Source organism: Trichechus manatus, unplaced genomic scaffold (assembly GCF_000243295.1).
Source record: "Trichechus manatus latirostris isolate Lorelei unplaced genomic scaffold, TriManLat1.0 scaffold00081, whole genome shotgun sequence".
NCBI classification, from domain to species: Eukaryota; Metazoa; Chordata; class Mammalia; order Sirenia; family Trichechidae; genus Trichechus; species Trichechus manatus.
In genome coordinates, this window is record NW_004444017.1 from 2,734,970 (window position 1) to 2,755,695 (window position 20,726).

General features: G+C 43.6%; 1 protein-coding gene across 1 annotated transcript in view; it reads right to left on the bottom strand.

Moving 5' to 3' along the window:
* ITFG2 (integrin alpha FG-GAP repeat containing 2) overlaps window positions 1-18,439 on the bottom strand; it is a 22,635-nt gene extending 4,196 nt beyond the window's left edge. Inside the window, exons 1-9 of the mRNA XM_023735682.1 lie at window positions 17,906-18,439; window positions 8,886-8,981; window positions 8,254-8,295; window positions 7,162-7,333; window positions 6,239-6,378; window positions 5,643-5,791; window positions 5,182-5,279; window positions 4,933-4,986; window positions 4,727-4,818 (exon numbers count right to left, since the gene is read on the bottom strand). Coding sequence (XP_023591450.1) covers window positions 4,727-4,818; window positions 4,933-4,986; window positions 5,182-5,279; window positions 5,643-5,791; window positions 6,239-6,378; window positions 7,162-7,333; window positions 8,254-8,295; window positions 8,886-8,981; window positions 17,906-18,001 — 939 coding nt within the window. The 5' untranslated portion in view covers window positions 18,002-18,439. The remainder of the gene's footprint in view (window positions 1-4,726; window positions 4,819-4,932; window positions 4,987-5,181; window positions 5,280-5,642; window positions 5,792-6,238; window positions 6,379-7,161; window positions 7,334-8,253; window positions 8,296-8,885; window positions 8,982-17,905) is intronic.
* Between the last annotated feature and the right edge of the window lie 2,287 nt (window positions 18,440-20,726).

Here is a 20,726-nt window from a genome sequence, read left to right on the forward strand (position 1 = left end):
TATGATATGCCTTGGTGATTTTCTTTTGGGGTCTATCCTATATGGGGTTCGTTGAGCTTCTTGGATGGTCAGCTTTTCATCTTTCATGATATTGAGGAAGTTTTCTGTCAGCAATTCTTCAATGATCCTCTCTGTGTTTTCCGTTTTCTCCCCCTGCTCTGGAACTCCGATCACTTGCAGATTTTTGCTCTTGATTGTATCCCACATAATTCTCAGGGTTTCTTCATTTTTCTTCGTTCTTTTTTCTGATTTTTCCTCAGAGTTGCGTCCAAGTGCTTGTCTTCAATTTCACTGATCCTGTCTTCCATCATTTCAAACCTGCTCCTCAGCCCTTCTATGACACTGTCGATTTCTGAAATCTTGTTGTTTATGTTGGATTTCTAATTGTTGTTTTTGTATGATTTCTAGCTGTGAATTTATTTTAGCATTTTGTTCCTGTATTATTTTCTTGAATTCTTTGAATTTTTTGTCTGTATTTTTCCTGAATTTGTCTGCCTTTTCCATGAATTTGTCTATTTTCTCCTCATTTTTGCCTGCTTTTTGCTTCAACTCTTGGATAATTCTGAATATTAGAGATTTGAATTCCCTATCAGTTAGGTCTAGTGCCTTTTCTTCTACTGAAAGGTCATCTGGTGTTTTGTTTTAGATGCCTACTGGAGCCATCCTGTCCTGTTTTTGTAAATGTTTTGAGATTTTCTGCTGTCTTTGGGGCATTCAGTGGTGATTTTCCTCATTTATTGATTGTAGATTTGTTTGTTTCGTCCTGCTTTTTTGTTTTATTTGGTTATGTCTGAGCAGGTGGGTTGTGTGTTCTTTGTTGTTTGCTCGTCTGTGGGCAAGATACTTTTCACGTCCTTCTCCAATGGGCAGGGTCAGTCAGTCAGGTATGGTACAGCAGGGCAGGTCCAGCTGAAGGCGAGTTGCTGGAATGGGTTCTTTGTGGCACGTACCAAGGCTGACAGTGTGGACCGGGAGTCAGTGCAGGGCAGGTTCCAGTAGGCCGTGCCTGTGCTGCTTGGGAGTGTGACGTTCAGCGCATGGTGCAGGCAGGCAGGAAGGAGGGGGTAGATTGTGATGTGTAGAGCTAAGATTGGTATGGGAAAGATGAGAGAGAGGAGAGAGGAACAGGAGCCAAAAACATACACATAAACAAAAAAGAGTGCTAATGGAGCTTGCTATTGGAGTGGAGAGATGAAAGACTGAGAAATGAGGAAAAACAAAAATAAGAAAAAAAGAAAAAGGGTAAAGGAAAAAAATGAATAAATCAAGAAACTAGAAATGAAGAAAGACAAAAAGGCAGTAAGAGAGAGAAGAAAACAAAACAAAGTAACAAAAAAAAAAACAAAAAAACAAACCAAAAACAAACAAGAAAAAAGAAATGCTCCCAGGGATGTCCCTGTGCGTCAGTGAAGTGTAAGGGAGTAGCTCCCAAGCTGCGTGGTACTGCCCGGCTAGAAGGGGCTCCCAAGCCGAGAAAAGAGAAAGAAAACAAACAAACAAATCAAAACAGAACAAATTAGAGCAAACAAACAAACAAACAAAAAAGCCCCAGGGATCCTACCAGCGTGGCGGCACGGGGCCAGGAAGTAGTTTCACAGTAAAGTAGTGTTTTGCAGCCTTTCAGGAAGAAGCAAAGATGGAGCATGGAGCCAGGTATTTGAGAGAAAGCAGGGGGAGGTGGTGAGAGGTAAGGAAGAAATCTAAAGAAGCAGAAAAAAGCAACACCAGCAGCCAACAAAAGGCACTCAGGGAGCCGGCCAGTGCAGGCTGGTGGAATCCAAGCGACACTGGAGTGCTTCTCAGCCAAGAGACTGTGGCTGCAGGAAGCAGAGCAGGCTAAGTGGGGGTGAAGAAGGGTGGGGGCTGGGAAAGCCTATATTGCTGGTTACCGGTTGTTCTGTCTCCTGCTGGAAGCTCCGTGAAGCTGCTTTCTCATACCCCTTGTTCGCTGATCTCCAACAGGAGTCCAAGATGGCGGATCCGTGCTGCAGTAGCTAATAGGGGACCTCTGCATGTATGTCTCCTCGCTGTCTGTCCTTGGTCAGCTTCTTATTCCATTTGTGCTTGGCTGAGTTCTTTATCTTTTCATTTGATGCGTAAGGTTTCAGAATTGATGTGTGACTGTTTGACTTAGTTTTTCTGATCTTTGCTGCAGAGGGATGGCGCGGTGCTTCTGACTATAATGCTGCGTTGCCCCAAAGTCCTGTCGTTTGATTTCTTGATGCTGCTTTCATGGGCGTTGATTGTGGATCCAAGTAAAATGAAATCCTCAACAACTTCAATATTCTCTCCGTTTATCATAATATTGCTTATTGGACCAGTTGCGAGAATTTCCGTTTTCTTTATGTTGAGGTATAATCCATTCTGAAGGCTGTAGTCTTGGGTCTTTATCATTAAATGCATCAAGTCCTCTTCACTTTTAGCAAGCAACGATGTGTCATCTGCATATCACAGGTTGTTAATGAGTCTTCCTCCAATCCTGATGCCATGCTCTTCATACAGTTCAGCTCCTCTGATTATTTGCTCAGCATACAGATTGAATAAGTATGGTGAAAGGACACAACCCTCATGCATACCTTTCCTGATTTTAAACCACGCACTATCCCCTTTTTCGGTTGGAACAACTGCCTCTTGGTCTATGTATAGGTTCCTCACAAGCATAATTTTTCTGGAATTCTAATTCTTCGCAATATTATCCATAATTTATTATGATCCACACAGTAGAATGCCTTTGCATAGTCAGTAACACATAGGTAACATCTTTCTGGTATTCTCTCTTTTCAGTCAAGATATACCTGACATCAGCCATGATAACCCTCGTTCCATGTCCTCTTCTGAGTCCAGCTTAAATTTCTGCAGTTGTACTACTGTAATGTTTTTGAATTATTTTCAGCATAATTTTACTTACATGTGATATTAATGCTATTGTTCGATAATTTCCACATTCCACTGGATCACCTTGCTTTGGAATAGGTATATATGGATCTCTTCCAGTCGGCTGGCCAGGTAACTGTCTTCCAAATTTCTTGGCACAGATGAGTGAGCGCATCCAGCATTGCATCTGTTGAAACATCTCAATTGGTATTCCATCTATTCCTGGAACCTTGTTTTTTGCCAAAGCATTCTTCCTTCAATGCATCGGTTCTTCATCATATGCTACCTCCTGAAATGGCTGAATGTCGACCAATTCTCTTTGGTACAGTGACTCTGTGTATTTCTTCCATCTTCTTTTGATGCTTCCTGCATCATTCAATTTTTTGCCCATAGAATCCTTCAATATTGCAACTCGAGGACTGAATTGTTTCTTCAGTTCTTTCAGCTTGAGAAATGCCAGGCGTGTTCTTCTCTTGTGGTTTTCTAACTCCAGGTCTTGCACATTTCATTATAATACTTTATCTTCTCAAGTCACCCTTTGAAATCTTCTGCTCAGCTCTTTTACATCATTATTTCTTCCTTTCACATTAGCTACTCTACATTCAAGGGCAAGTTTCAAAATCTCTTCTGACATCCATTGTGGTCTTTTCTTTTTTCCTGTCTTTTTAATGACTGTCATGGATTGAATTGTGTCCCCCAAAAATATATGTCAACTTGGCTGGGTCATGATTCCCAGTATTGTATGATTGTGTAATCTGATGTGACCTCCTTATGTGTTGTAAACTCTATCACTACGATAAGGTTATATGGGATCTCCTTATGTGTTGTAAAGTCTATCACTGTGATGAGGTTATACTGATGAGGTTTACAAGATTAGATAGTGCCTTAACGCAATCTCTTTTGAGATATAAAAGAGAGAAGCAAGCAGAGACACATGGGAACCTCATACCACCAAGAAAGCAGTGCTGGGAGCAGAGAGCGTCCTTTGGACCTGAGGTTCCTGCTCAGAGAAGCTCCCAGACCAAGGAAAGACTGATGCATTACAAGGACCTTTCTCCAGAGCTGACAGAGACAGAAAGACTTCTCCTGGAGCTGATGCCCTGAATTTGGACTTGTAGCTTACTGGACTGTGAGAGAATAAACTTCTCTTTGTTAAAGCCATCCACTTGTGGTATTTCTGTTAGAGCAGCACTAGATGACTAAGACAATGACCTTTTGCTTTCTTCATGTATGATGTCCTTGATGTCATCCCACAACTTGTCTGGTCTTCGGTCATTAGTGTTCAATGAGTCAAATCTACTGATTTAGACTTGTCTAAAGAGACTTAAGGAGCCCTGGTGGCATAATGGTTAAGTGCTTGGATGCTAACTGAAAGGTCAGCAGTTTAAACTCATCAGCCGCTATGTGGGAGAAAGATGTGGTAGTCTGCTTCCATAAAGATCACAGCCTTGGAAACCCTATGGGGCAGCTCTACTCTGTCCTGTAGGGTCGCTATGAGTCAGAATTGACTCTACAGCAATGGGTTTGGGTTAAAGAGACTTATCATATTTGGTAAAGTAGAAGGTCAGTGAAAATGAGGGAAACCCTCAATGAGATGGATTAACAAAATAGCCACAACAATGGGCTCAAACATACCAAAGATCATGAAAATGGCATAGGAATGGGCAATATTTTGTTCTGTTATGCATAACGTTGCCATGAGTTAGAGGCAACTCAACAGTAATTAACAACAATAAAGAGACTTAAGATAAAAGTTGAGAATTAACTGTGATGTGAAACTGGCCTCATTTAAATCTAATCTCTCCATGAGGAGAAGGCAAAAATGCTCCCCTCCACCAGGTTTTCCACTCACCGTGACATCTAATTTCTCTAGGGCGAAAAGCTGGTGATCCACCTGCACCGACCACAACAGCTTGTCTGCTTCCTCCATAAGCTTCAGCGTCCCTGTAGGGGAGGAGGCAGGCAGGGGGTGTGTGGGACCAAACCCCTGACCATATCTCACAGGCATGTAACCTCCCACCCCAGTACTGTCCCACAGAGCTGACCTGGGGAACTCACCATCCAGGGTGCAGAGGGCAAAGAGGCCAGAGCCACCACTCTCAGGGCTGTGTCCTGTGAACGGGAGAGAAGGACCAGAAGAAGAAACCGTGAAGGAGCAGAGCAAGATCAGAGCATAGAGGTGGAATGGTGACCAGCAGCAGGGAGGGAAGGATAGGACTAGACATGAAGGGAAGGCCCTGTATGTCCTCTACCCCAGAACTAACTTCTGACCCTCAGTGCCGTCTCTTGCTCCCACCCCACCTTCACCTTGTTTGATGCTGCCAATGAGGTGAGTGGAGACATTCTTGTTGTGGATGCGGCCAGACGTCTGGTGCAGCACTACATCTCGGGTAGCAGGGGGCTCCCTGTGGACAGGAGGGGATGGGCTAAGTGGGAGACCAAGGGAGCTTAGTTCTCTAGGACCTCAGTGGCTCCCTATCCCTGTAAGGGCTTCTGAGATATAAATTAGCTTGGAAACCTATTGCTAATCCCATCTGACCCACATAGCAAATGGAAAAAGACTGACGGAGCTGTCAGGTTGGGATCTTTGACTTTCTTCCAGGTGCCATAAGGTTAAAGCCCAGGATTCCCTGGGTCCTTAATGGGACAGAAGTACTTGGGCTGAGAACTAGATGAAGAAGCTCTGTTTACTGCAAGCCCATCTCACTACCATGTGCCATCCCAGAGCTTCCATGTACCCCACACGATCACAGCCTGTACCCTCTTACCTGTTGCCCTCTGTAGCCCCTTCAGAGGCAGGGGGGGACCCAGTGTCCTTGTTCCAGGTACACAGTAGAATTGCATAAGCACAGCCTGGCTGAGATACCATCAGTTCAGGAACACCCAGGGGCCCTGGAGTCACTGAGAGACTGTCCAGCTGCACCAGGCAAAAGGGGCGTAAGGCAGGATAGAGAGCAGGAAGTGGGGCCCTGTAGATGGGGAGGAGCACTGGAAATAGTACTCCAGGCTTCAAGGGCAGCAGCAGGAGGAAGAATTCTGGAATTCATAGGGTTCCTGTCTGGTGCCCTCCTCTCCACACAGCCATCTGTGCATGCCCCAAATGAGGTCCATGTCCTGATACAGTCCATATCCCACCCACCACACACTCCTAATTCTTAGCCCAGTGTTCCTTCCTCTTTGCCTATTACTAGAATTTGTCCTAAGACCCTGAATGAAAAGTATCCTTTCTGGATCTTTCTCAACAAGGTAATTTTCCCTTTTTCCCCACTGTGCCCTGTCCCATGCCTGCTCTCCCACAAGCCTCCTCTGGAAGTCCTTCCTCCCCATGCCCTGGGTTCCTCAGTCCCCAAGCTCAGCCTCTCACCTGACCCTCCAGCATCCATTTCTTGAGGAATACCAGCTGCCCCGTCAGATGTTCAGTGCCCTCACTCAGATCTTCCCAACGGAAAGCCCGCACAACACGGTCTGTGTAACCTATCACCAGCTCGCAACACCCATCTCCATCTGTGGGTGGAGAAAACAAGATTGTTTGGGAGCAAATCTGTATCCATCAGTTTGAATCTTATAAGCACCCTCCACTACTCTGCTAACATCACCATCATTGGCACTTTCTGTCCAGTGTAGCTTCATGCCCAGTCTGTTGTGCTATCTACCTCACACAATTTGAGTCTGGTACCTGCTTCCCTGCCCTTCCTTGTACTTACAACACTCTACCCTGTTTCTGCAGGTCTTATCACTTCTTCCCTAGTACTCCTCTCAGATACACAACTCAAGTATCCTGAATCATTCCATATACCTACCACCCACCACCTCTGAGACAGCAGCTGGCCTAAATATCAGTTTCATATCTGTATGGCTTGCTCCCTTTACCTCCTTCCATTTTCGATCAAATGTCACCTTCTCAGTGAGGACTCCCCCGACAACTCCTTTTAAAATTGCTACCCCTACCTCTACCTCAACACTCTCTAGCCCCTTCTGTTTTACTTTTCTCTATAGCACTTACTGCCTTCTCATATACTATTTAATATTTTTACAAAACTTATTTTCTTTTCTGTCTCTTCCTAACAAGCTCCAAGAGGATAGCAATTTGATCTGTTTTATTCACTATTGTAATCCCAGTGCTTAGAACAATGCCTGGCTCACCATAGGAGTTTAGTACAACTCCACATTAAATACGAAACAAAGGCATAAATGAATACTGACCTTCCCCCCTCAATCCCTTGAGATCTGCTCTTTTACCCATTGACTCCTATGGCCCCAACTGCCTACAAAGGCAGTCATGCCCACCGATGTCGTTGATCAGCATGACCTTGGTGTTGGCCGGAATGTGCTGCTTGAAGACTGGACGCTGCTCCTCTCCCATTAGTGTCTCGTGGTGCCCAGAAGCATCCAGGGCCTTGGCAGGTGTCAGGTCAAACAAGTGAAACCAGCCTTCAGCACTCACTGCCACCACCAGGTTCTGAGCGATAGAGACGTATAGGAGAGATAGAATGGCAGAAAGTTTGGGTTCAAGCCTTATAGTTAAGTCACAGAGGTTAGAGCTGAAGTCTTTAACTCTCGATTGATTTCCCCCTTGAGACGGGGATCAAGACAAGGCCTTGGAGTGCTACCAAAGTTCCAAGTTTCCCTAGAGTTCTTTTTTTGAAAGGTGACCACAAATGTAAACAATTTGTTTAAGAGTTTTGTTGTGAAGGGAGGGTGACAGACTGGGAGGTAACTGATGGAGCTGGAGGTGGGGAGTGGGGTACCGCATTTTTACGCACATAATGTGCGCCTTCTATGTTTTTTAAATTTATTTTGTTGTTGTTGAGAATATACACAGCAAAACATACACCAATTCAACCGTTTCTACATGTACAATTTAGTGACACTGACTACATTCTTTGAGATGTGCAACCGTTCTCACCCTCCTTTTCCGAGCTGTTCCTCCCCCATTAACATAAACTCACTGCCCCATCTAAGGTTCCTATCTAATCTTTCAAGTTGCTGTTGTCAATTTGATCCCACATAGATAGTTTTTAAACAAGCATAGTGCTCAAGGCAGACATTTTTTTTACTAATTAAGCTAAACTATTGCTCGGTTTTAAGATGACTTCAGGGGATATTTTTGGTTTAAGGTTTAAAGATGATCTCAGGGCAATAGTTTCAGGGGCTCATCTAGCCTCCATTGCCCCAGAAAGTCTAGAGTCCATTAGAATTTGAAATCCTGTTCTGCATTTTTCCTCTTTTGATCAGGATTCTTCTATGGAACCTTTGGTCAAAATGTTCAGTAATGGTAGCCAGGCACCTTTCAGTTCTTCTGGTCTCATGGCAAAGGAGGCAGTTGTTCATGAAGGCAATCAGCCATACATTCCATATCCGGTTCCCTAGAGTTCTTACCTTTCCTTTATTACATACATCTCCAACACCAACGCAAGTCAGCTGCAAGAGAAGCAGGAGAGGCTCAGGGAGGTACCCTGAGGAAGACCAGTACTCCCTGATCTCTGTGAGGCAAGAAGGAAGGGGTTGCCTAATCATCACCATCCCCTGAAAACTTGTGCCATTTGATCTACATTGATAGTCTGCAGTAATCAAGCCAGTGTGTTATGGTTCCATTTAACTAGACCTGAGGTAGTTAAGACAATTTGCCTTAAAACAAAACAAAACAAAAACCCTACATCTAATACAGCCAGATTATGGTACTTCTAGACTTATTCAAACTATTGCCCCCATTTTCTACTATACTTTGTAAGGTCAGGTAACCTTAGGTAGTTTCCATAAAGTACCAAGGTAGTCACTCCACAACAGAAAACAAAAAACCACCCAGCCTTGTGGAGGAGGGGGACCAGATTGGAGAGCATTCACTGTCTGGGGGTGTGCCTCCCTGAATTAATTTATCTTGGAAGCAGTGGCTGGGCCGAACAGTTGGTGAGTTAGGACACACTGGTATGCTTCTGTGCGGGACTTTCCCTCACAGCCCCTGGGCAGAGGGATCTCTTCCCCCCTCAAAACCCAGTGAGTTGAATACTGACCATTCCCTGGCAGGAACAGGTGAGCCATGGCCGGCTGTCATCGTTCTTATACACGGACAGCTTCCCACTGGTGTCTCCCACCACTAGTTCATTTAACTTCAAATGGAGAGAGAAGAAAGTGTTAGGATGGGATTCTGCTGAACGACCCCAAGCTCCTCTCTACTCGGCCTATCCTAGGGATATCACAAGACCTCAATTTTTATCTCCATCAACTTTATTAAAACTCAGTTGAGACCAACATAGTCACAGTTTTCCAGAGCTTCTTTATTTCCAGTTAGGGCTGTGTATGTGAGTTGGGAGCAGGAGAGGAGGAATGGGGGCACTACAGAGTCCATGATCCATCCAAGAACAGCTCAGTGCCCCACAGACTTGACTTCCGGCTCTTCTACTTTGTTCGTTACAAACGTGACATGCTGCATAGCAGCTCAAAGACTTCTGGAGACTCTAACTTCAGACCTCATTAGTTAATCAGGGGCCAAATAAAAAGACAATGTCAGCTCTTGGGGTCCCCCCTTCACTAGCAAAACCTTTTGATTTTCATGTGTCTGAGTGAATATATGGGGGTGGGGGCGCAGGCAGGAACTGAGCAAGAAGGGGTGGGGCAGCACCCATGCTCTGGGCCTCTGGTGCCCTCAAGTGGTGGATAAGCTCTGAGGAGTGGAGGCTCCCTGCATGGAGTCTCTTCTCCACTGCCTGCATTTGGGTACTCCACTTCCCTGTGAGTCCCAAACGGCTGGCCACCCTTCCCAGGGGCTAACGATGATAACAAAATAAAAAAACCCAAACCCGTCGCTGTCGAGTTGATTCTGACTCATAGTGATCCTGTAGGACAGAGTAGAACTGCCCCATAGGGTTTCCAAGGAGCGGCTGGTGGATTTGAACTGCTGACCTTTTGGTTAGCGGCCGAATGCTTAACCACTGTACCACCAGGGCACAGAGTTGATAACAAAGAAGCTTCAAATCCTATTTCCACAAACAGCTTCATAATGTTCCCTTGGGGGTATATTCAACACTCCCTTCCTGTCCCTAAAATACGGTGAACTAAGATTCTCGAGAGATTTCATTCTAAAGGCAACAAAGAGCTAACAGATCAACAGTAAAGAAAAGTTAGAAATGAATTGGGATTTATTAATCATGGTTTACTTTATATGAACCTTGGATTTGTTTTTAAATAGTTATGGAAGTTTCTGGTGGGACAATTAATTCACAGAAGCATAAAACTGGGTCACTTATATCAAACTCTCTATACCTGATGCTTCAATTACAGCTGCCTGGTCTTCCACAGACACACAGGAGACAGGCTGCATAGCATAGGGGTTCAGGGTGCAACCGTCTAGATTTGAATCATGTTATTTTATCTATACTTTTTCATCTATAAAACAAGGATAATAAAAGTATCTACCTTATATATATGGAGAGAGAAAATCAAAAGGGAAGAACATGTTCAACATTTCTCAAGCCGAAAGAAGTGAAGAAAAAATTCAAGCCTCGAGTTGCAACAGTGAAGGATTCTATGGGGAAAATATTAAACGACACAGGAAGCATCAAAAGACGATGGATGGAATACAGAGAGTCATTATACCAAAAAAAACCAGTCGATGTTCAATCATTTCAGGAGGTAGCATGTGATCAGGAACCGATGGTACTGAAGGAAGAAGTCCAAGCTGCACTGAAGGCACTGGTGAAAAACAAGGCTCCAGGAATTGACGGAATATCAATTGAGATGTTTCAACAAACTAATGCAGTGCTGGAAATGCTCACTCATCTACGCCAAGAAATTTGGAAGACAGCTACCTGGCCATCTGACTGGAAGAGATCCATATTTATGCCCATTCCCAAGAAAGGTGATCCAACTGAATGCAAAAATTATCAAACAATATCATTAATATCACACACAAGTAAAATTTTCCTGAAGATCATTCAAAAGTGGCTGCAGCAGTACATCGACAGAAAACTGCTAGAAATTCAGGCCGGATTCAGGAGAGGACGTGGAACCAGGGATATCGTTGCTGATATTAGATGGATCATGGCTGAAAGCAGAGAATACCAGAAAGATGTTTACCTGTGTTTCATTGACTATGTAAAGGATTTGACTGTGTGGATCATAACAAATTACGGATAACATTGAGAAGAATGGGAATTCCAGAACACTTAATTGTGCTCATGAGGAACCTGTATATAGATCAAGAAGCAGTTGTGGTTTAAAGTCAGGAAAGGTGTGCATCAGGATTGTATCCTTTCACCATACCTATTCAATCTGTATGCTGAGCAATAATCCGAGAAGCTGGGCTATACGAAGAAGAACAGGGCATCAGGTTTGGAGGAAGACTCATTAACAACCTGCAATATGCAGATGACACAACCTTGCTTGCTGAAAGTGAAGAGGACTTGAAGCACTTACTGATGAAGACCAAAGACCACAGCCTTCAGTATGGATTACACCTCGACATAAAGAAAGCAAAAATCCTCACAACTGGACCAATAAATAATATGATAAGCGGAGAAAATACTGAAGTTGTCAAGGATTTCATTTTACTTGGATCAACAATCAACGCCCACGGAAGCAGCAGTCGAGAAATCAAAAGACACATTACATTGGGCAAATCTGCTGCAAAAGACCTCTTTAAAGTGCTCAAAACCAAAGATGTCACCTTGAAGACTAAGGTGCGCCTGACCCAAGCCATGGTATTTACAATCGCATCATATGCATGCGAAAGCTGGACAATGAATAAGGAAGACTGAAGAAGAACTGACACCTTTGAATTGTGGTGTTAGGGAAGAATACTGAATATACCATGGACTGCCAAAAGAATGAACAAATCTGTCTTGGAACAAGTACATCCAGAATGCTCCTTAGAAGCAAGGATGGCGAGACTACGCCTTACATACTTTGGGCATGTTGTCAGGAGGAATCAGTCCCTAGAGAAGGACATCATGCTTGGTAGGGTACAGGGTAAGCAAAAAAGAAGAAGACCCTCAATGAGATGGATTGATATGGTGGCTGCAACAATGGGCTCAAGTATAACAATGACTGTGGGCATGGCACAGGACCGGGCAGTGTTTCATTCTGTAGTACATAGGGTCGTTATGAGTCAGAACCGATTCAACGGCACCTAACAACAACAACCTTATAAGGTTGTTGTGAGAATTGTGTTAATAGAGGAAATTATTTAGAACAGTGATTGGCATATAAACCAGTTGTTGTCGATTCCCACTCATGGTGACCCCAGGTATGTCAGAGCAGAACTGTGCCCCACAGGGTTTTCAATGGGTGATTTTTTTGGAAGTAGACTGGTAGGCTTTTCTTCTGAGGTGCCCCTGGGTGAACTAGAACCTCCAAACTTGCAGTTAGCAGCAGAGCGTGCCTGCATCACAGGGACTACAACTGACACATATAGTAAGTGCTAATAAAAAACAAAACAAAATAACAAATCCGTTGCCGTGGAGTCGATTCTGACTCATAGCGACTCTATAGGACAGAGTAGAACTGCCCCATAGGATTTCCAAGGAGCGACTGGTGAATTCATACTGCCAACCTTTTGGTTAGTAGCCACAGCTTGCCATAGCTCTTAACCACTGCACCCCCAGGGCACCACTGTAAGTACTAATATGAGGTGGTTTTTCAGCCTCTAGTTAAATGCCTCCAAGACTAGGGGACTTAGCATCTTTCATATCATCCCTTATTTTTTATTCATTCATTCAACAAATGCCATAGCACATAGTAGGACCTCATCAATGTTTACTTAATGAACAAATAGCAAAAGACTTTTTTTTAAGCAAAGAAAAATCAGAACAACAGGCAAAAAATGTCCAGCCAGCCCTGCAGTTTTCAGGTAAAGCTGAACAATCAGTTGGAGATGCAAAGATAAATGCACAGACTCCCTTCTGAGAAGGAACTCACAGTTTAACAGGGCACAGATATAGGAATAAAATCATAAAGCAGTGTGGTAAGTACAGTGAGCAAGGAGATGCAACCCAGCCAGGCAGGGAGTGAGGCCACAGAAGACATCCTAGAAGAGGACACGTCCAGGGCAGCCCATCTGCTTTCCAGCAGCTCTAATTCTTTCCAGCCGTTCTGCTTCTTTGTGGTCCATCCTGCCTCTGGCCTCTGGAGGTCACTCAGTGACACTAAAGAACCCCAGCTGGAGAGTACACCATAAGCTCAGAAAGGCTAAAGGAGAAAGGAGGTGAGATCTTCCTGTGATCTGCTTCAGCCTTCTAAAGGCTTTCTCTCGAGGATGCAGCCAGGCTTCAGAGGGCAGTCCGAGAGCATGTGGATTCTATTCCTGGCTTCTCCCTCTGACTTAGCCAGAAAGAAATCTGTTCCAAAGAACTTTAGGTGAAGGGTTTATTAGGCTGAAATCAGTCTTTTTCCCACCCCCAAATCTCTAAGTATTGGCCTTGGAACCACTAACAAAATTTCTATCCACACTCATGGAAGCTGAGGGTACCATATCTGAACACTGACCAACTCTCTCAGCTACATGTCCTTCTTATATTTACTAATTACATGCAAAAACCTTCAAATTGCTTTGAAACACATAATTGCATTTACTTTTCATAACAATATTCATTTACTCAATAAACATTTACTGAGTGCCAGGCACTGTTCTAGGGGTTGGCGATATAGCAGTGAAAAACAGATAAAAATTTCTGTCCTTATGGAGCTAAGGAGCCCTGGTGGTGCAGTGGTTAAATGTAAGGCTGCTAACCAAAAGGTTGGCAGTTTGAATCCACCAGCTGCTCCTTGGAAACCCTATGGGACAGTTCTGTCCTACAGGGTCGCTATGGGTCAGAATCAACTTGACGGCAACAGATTTATGGAGCTTACAATAATGGTGAAAAAATACATCATTACTGCAGAACTGGGCGTGTAACAGAGCCATTCACTTAGAGAAGTACAATTTCAAAAAAAGCTGGTACTATGAAGTTATGAAAAAACACGTACTATGTATTTTTCCCTTTTAACTAAAGAAGGCAATCGGATACAATGGAAAATATTGCACATCTAAAGTCACTTTGTTAATTTACTACTTAAAAAGTAAAATGCCTTCCTTGATTTTCTCATAAAATTGTACTGCTTGGACTATAAAGAGATGTGAAAGCCCATAAAACATGATGAAAATTTATGAGAATAACTTTTTCCTCCCTAGAGAAGGCAGAGCCAAAACAGGCCTCATAAGATACCTTTTCCATCACAGAACCAGGGAGGGAAAATAAGGATACTTTAGTCCTTGTCTTCTGGGGAAAAAGAGAACACAGAACAGTTGGGGAGGTGGGGATGAGAAGCAGGGAAGCAGACTTAACAACAACAAAATAAGTAAAATTTTTTATAAAGGGGGAGGAGGAGTTACCTAGCATGTACCTTGGAGGTATCTTCAGGAGGTTATGTTTTTAGGCGGCACAATGGTTAAGAGCGACGGCAGCTCCTTGGAAACTCTATGGGGCAGTTCTACTCTGTCCTATAGGGTCACTATGAGTCGGAACTGACTCAACAGCAACAGATTTGGTTTTTGGTTTTATAGACAGATGAAGGATAAGATTTAAGAGTATGTGTATGTGTGTGCATATCTGATACCTCTGTCCACTGGGAGGCCCTAGAAGCAGTGACACACTAGTAACAACCAGCATATCTGGTACTGTCTTAGTCATCTAGTGCCGCTATAACAGAAATACCATAAGTGGGTGGTTTTAACAAAGAGAAGTTTATTTCTTCACAGTAAAGTAGGCTAAAAATCCAAATTCAGGGCGTCAGCTCCAGGGAAAGGCTTTCTCTCTCTGTCGGCCTTCTCATCAATGTTCCCCTGAACTAGGAGCTTCTCCGTGCAGGGACCCCAGGTCCAAAGGACACGCTCTGCTCCTGGCACTGCTTTCTTGGTGGTATGAGGCCCCCCGTCTCTCTGCTCACTTCTCTCTTTTATATCTGAAGAGATTGCCTCAGGACACAATCCAATCTTGTAGACTGAGTCCTGCCTTACTAACACAACTACCACCCATCTTCCCTCAATAACATCATAGAGGCAGGATTTACAACATATAGGAAAATCATACAATACCAGGAATCATGGCCCAGCCAAAATGATCCACACATTTTTTTGGGGGACATAATTCAATCCATGACAGGTATCAAGATCTTGGTTTATTATTCCATTTCCACTAAAAGGAACCAGGGATCTTTGGAGAAAAGATTGCTCTCAGCCAGGGCCAGACTAAGGCATATGAGGCCCTAAACAATGATAATCTGTGGTGACCCCTCCTCTGCTCACTCATGCATTCGAACAGGATATGTGTGTTGTATATATATACGTATATATGTGTGTGTGTCTTAGCTATCCATGATGTAATTTCTTTTTAAATGCAACTATAATATTAGTGATTGAATGCAAAAGTGTCATATGCCATTTTAGTGGAATGAGATGAACTGCATCATAAAATTTTTAGTGGATCCGGGGTACTAAGATTTTTACTTAGGACACAACTCTATACGTAAATGCTATACAGCAGTTAAAAAGTAACTTGATTGAATTCATTGCAATGGTCAATTTATTCGAGTTCCCTCACTTTTGTGCGTCATCTGGAGTTCCCATTGGTTGTTTACCAGGATGTGCACAAGAGCATACCCTTGTGTTTGTATCATGGCAAAGAGCATTGCTGGCCCTCCTGGCTGGAGTTGCTGAATCAGCAGATGTGGATGTACAAGATGTTCTCTCAAAATGGATCAGAGACCTGTTATCTATTAATGTAATCCATCCTTGCCCAGTAACTGTTCATGCTGGATCCAGGTGCATATTAGGTGAATGCAGCAAGAGTTAGACTAGACAGCCCACCCCTACCTCTTGTTAATGAGAAAGAAATAGTATATTCCCAAGAGATGCACAAGATAAAGAGTTTCAATTACATGGAGGAGACCGTAGGAGACAGATGTTAACAAACACAGGAGGAGAACGTAGGAGACAGATGTCAGTGAAGGTGTTGAAGTGATAGGGGTCTCACAGCTTAAACAACCTTGCGAGTAGGTGCCCTTGCGTCCCTGTGGGAACTTTATTTCCGGCCAGCACATTCTCACGCGCTGGAGCTGGTATCCATTTCATTTAGTGTCCTGCCAGTTCCCTTCCACTGCGGCGCTCACTTTTCCTTGTGTCCTGTCTGCCTGGCATCTATGGGTCTTTGCTTTAGACAACTGGTGCCCTGTTTTGTTGATGCCCTAAGCACGTGCTTACCTTGCTTATTGGGTAATTCGTCCCTGTTCTCAAGGGTGAGGCACAGAAAGAACAATAAATATGAGCCTGGACCATCGTGTTGTGTCAGAAAGCAAAGAAATGCCAAAGAATAACAGGGATATATCATAAGGACACGGGGTACACTTAAAAATGTTGAATTGGCAAAAACATCTTTTTATCACAATAAAAACAACCAAAAAAAAAAAAAAAAGAGAGAGAAAGACATACAGGAACCAGTTTGAAGGAACTCCCACTAATCAAATATGGGACAATATGAGCACAAACTAAATGATCATAATGTTTTATAAGCCATTGAATGAAATAAAAATGATGACTCAAACAAATAATCCATGAGTCCATAATAACAGAAGTTTAAATAATAAATAAATAGGGGAAGAGAAAAACGAAAAAAATAAGGGAAGCAGAGTAAGGAGATAGGGTAGAGGGTAGGAGTGGAGGGGAGTAACATGTTTTGCATTAAAAATATGAACTTGTCAGAGATAATGATTCAAAAGAGAAAGTCTGGGAAAAAAGGGCTTCAAACTCCATCAAGGGCCCTGTTTGATGCTCCACCCCCAGTACTCTTTACATATTGTAATCAATGCATCTCATTACAGTCTGTTATTTTTGTGACTATTACCCAGCTAGATTATAAGATTCCTGAGGGCAGGGGCAGTCTTGTTCATCTTTGAATTCCCAGAACGTAGCAGAGTCCTCGGAGCATGATAAAAAACTTATTGCTGTCTTGTCGATCTCCACTCATATGACCCTATAGGACAGGGTAGAACCACCCCATAGGGTTTCCAAGGCTGTAAATCTTTAGGGAAACATACTATCACATCTTTTTCCCACAGAGCGGCTGGTAGGTTGGAACCACCGACCTTCCAGTTATCAGCCGAGCGCTTAACCACTGTGCCCCGGCGTTCCTTGGACCATAATAGACAGTTAAATCAATATTTGCAGAAAAATAGAACCAAATAATAACACAGCTAACACTGAGCGTTAGCTGTATGCCAGCCGTTGTTCTACATGCTTTACCCATATTAACTAATTTAAACAACGAAAAAAGGAACGACTGCAAGAGGAGGAAAAGGTAAATGGAGATTGTTCTTGTAATTCAACCAATGTGTGGCGCTTTAAAGTTGCCAAACACCTGCGTCAACTAGGGAGCAGGCACTGCAGAAACCCAACATTATTAAGACGGGAGTGACAGGGTCAACTGATGCCCCTGCCGGAGAAGCTTAGAGTCGACCAGGTGGGAGGCGAGGCAGAGAAGTACACTGATCTACCGCAGCGCTATGTGCCAACTGTAATAGCAGCAGAGATGGGTTTTAAGCCTATGTGAAGCACCGAAGGAGGAGGAGGGTCAAGAGAGCAGAGTGGTATTATTACTTCCAATTTACGGTTGAAAAATGTTTGAGGCTCGGAAAGGCAAAGTGGTATTTGAGTGGTGATGTCACTGCGGGCTTAACTGTAGAAGCAACCATCCACGAAACTTGGCCACCGGAGTTTACTAAGTTCTTACTCTGAACAAATTACTGAATTAGGCAGAGGATCAACTACCGATTCCCCTAAAACAATACTCTCATGGTACCAGGCCAAGTAATTCGGTGACGATATCCAGGCACTTAAACTATCAATAAAGTTTTTCTTCTTTAGCACAGCATGCTAGACCCAACGCGCATGCTCGCTGATCACGTGACACCCCACCCCACCCCCGGCAGCCGCTTCCACTTCCCTTTCCTCGCCCCTCCCCGGCGCAGATCCAAGCCGCGTCTCTTGCAATGCGCATGCACTTACTGTATCGTTATCGATGTCTCCGAGGCAGATTGCGTGAGGGAAGAGGCTCCCGCTGAACTCCAAGGCCACGCGTTGCACATAGCTAACCGACCTCATCGCACTTCCAAGAGCCGAGGGACTGGGGAGCCCCGCTAAATGTCCCCCTAACCCACTCCTGACAGGCGCCGGAGCGGAAGGCCACCTAAGTCGGAAGGTTACGTCACCGACTTAGCCTCCAATTCCTGCCTTCTTCGTTTAATCGTGAGGAGGCGGGTCTTCCGAGCTCTCTGGGCCTGGAGGCGGGCTTACCGCAGCTGCTGGTGTGAGTGATAGGGGAATGGGCCTCTTCTTTTTTCCAGAGGGCTAGCGCTCTTGGGTAGACCAACCGTGATGTGACTGATCTTTTCCCTTGGCAGCAGGACTCTCTAAGGGCTAGTGCTAATAACTTGCACCTCTTCCTTGGTGGCCCTGTCAATAAAGACTCCCAGCCATTAGACCGTCTCTGAAGAATCATATTAATAATCGTAATGAACTGACAATTATATGGTTTCCAACAATATTTTTTGAAACTTTGTAGCTACTCATTAAAATAAAAAAACCAAACCCATTGCTGTGGAGTCTGACTCATGGGGACCCCATGTGTTACAGAATAGAACAGTTCCATAGGGTTTTCTTGGCTGTAATGTTTATTTGGAAACAAGGCCTAGTAATCTGCTTTGGAAAGATCACAGACTTGAAAACCCTATGGAGTAGTACTACTCTTCACACGTGGGGTTGTCATGAGTCAGAATCAACTCCAAGGCGAGGAACAATAACAATCTTTTTTTTAAAAAAATTGTGCTTTAAGTGAAAGTTCACAATTCAAGTTAGTTTCTCATACAAAAATTTATGCACACATTGTTATGTGACCCTGGTTGCTCTCCCTATATTGTGACAGCACACTCCTTTCCATGCGGGATTTCCCATGTCCATTCAACATCTCCTGACCGTCTATGCCTTGTCATCTCGCCTCCGGACAGGAGCTGCCCATTTAGTTTCATGTATCAACTTGAGCTAAGAAGCACACTCCTCGGGAGTATCATTTTATGTCCCATAGTCCAATCTAATCTTTGTCTAAAGAGTTGGCCTCAGGAATAGTTTTAGTTTTGGGCTAACAGAGTCGGGGGGCCATGTCTTCTGGGGTCCCTCCAGTCTCAAACCATTAAATCTGGTCTTTTTACTAGAATTTGAGTTCTGCACCCCACTTTTATCCTGCTCTGTCAGGGACTTTCTGTTGTGTTCCCTATCAGGGTGGTCATTGGTGGTAGACGGGCACCATGTAGTCCTGGTCTCAGGCTGATGGAGTCTCTGGTTTATGTGGCCCTTTCTGTCTCTTGGGCTAATATTTTCCTTTTGTCTTTGGTGTTCTTCATGCTCCTTTACTCCAGGTGCGTTGGGCCCACTTGATGCATCTTAGATGGCCGCTCACTAGCTTTTAAGACCCCAGACACCACTCACCACAGTGGATGCAGAACATTTTCTTAATAAACTTTGTTACGCCAGTTGACCTAGATGTCCCCTAAAAGCATGGTCCCCAGACCACCGCGCCTGCTACTGTGTCCCTCGAAGTGTTTAGTTGTATTCAGGAGACTTCTTAGCTTTTGGTTTAGTCCAGAACAACAATCTTTAAAAAAGAGGATCACCAAAGATTCTATAGAGGAACCTTGATCAAAAAGGGGAAAATGCAGAGGAAAATTTCAAATTCTCATCGACTCCAGACTTCCTAGAGCCGTGAAGGTTGGCTGAACCCCTGAAACTATTGCCCCAAGATCATCTTTAAAACTTAAATCAAAAATATTCCCTGAAGTCTTCTTAAAGCTAAACAATAGTTTAGCTCAGTTAGTAAAAAAGGTCTGCCTTGAGCATTATGCTCTTTTAAGAACTATCTGTACAGGATCAAAATGACAACAGCAACTCAAAAGATAAGAACCTTACAGGGCAGGGAGTTAATGGGGGAGGAACAACTCGGAAAAGGAGGATGAGAATGGTTGCACAATTCAAAGAATGGAATCAGTGTCACTAATTGGTACATGGAGAAACTGTTGAGTTGGTGTATGTTTTGCTGTGTATGTTCTCAACAACAACAACAAAAAAAGATTTACACATATGAGACCACACTGACAACAGTAGATCTAAAGTATAGATGAGAAGACTAGGGGAGCAGCGAGTCTAAGTTAAAGATGGTGAAACAATTTGAGTAGAAATAGCACGATTGTTGACGTAAAGTGAAGAATGTAACCAGTGTCACTCAGCTGTTCCTGTGGGAATTATAGAATGAGTGCATGTTTTGCTATGTACATTTTCACCAAAAATAAAATATTTTTAAAAAAGTGGATCACCAGGCCTTTCTTTTGCAGTGCCACAGGGTGGGTTTGAATAGCCAACCTTTAGGTTATAGTCCAGAGCAAATTGCACCACCTGGGGACCAAGCTACCCATTAAAACAAAAAATCCATTGCTGTCAACTAGATTTCGACTCATAGTGACCCTACAGAACAGAGTAGAACTGCCCCATAGGGTTTCCAAGGCTGTAATCTTATGGAAGCAGACTGCCACGTCTTTCTCCTGTGGAGGGGCTGTTGGGTTCAAAACACTGACCTTTTGGTTAGCAGCTAAGAGCTTAACCACTGCGCCACCAGGGCTCCTTAGCTATGCATTATGGGTCCTGAAAAGAGTGTAGCGAATTGCAGCCAGCATTTAAAATAATTAAATAGAATACAGTAGAAAATACCAAGTGACTTAATAAGGTAAATATTGTTTTTTATATAACCTTTGTTTCAGTTGTGTAGATTTGTATGTGTATA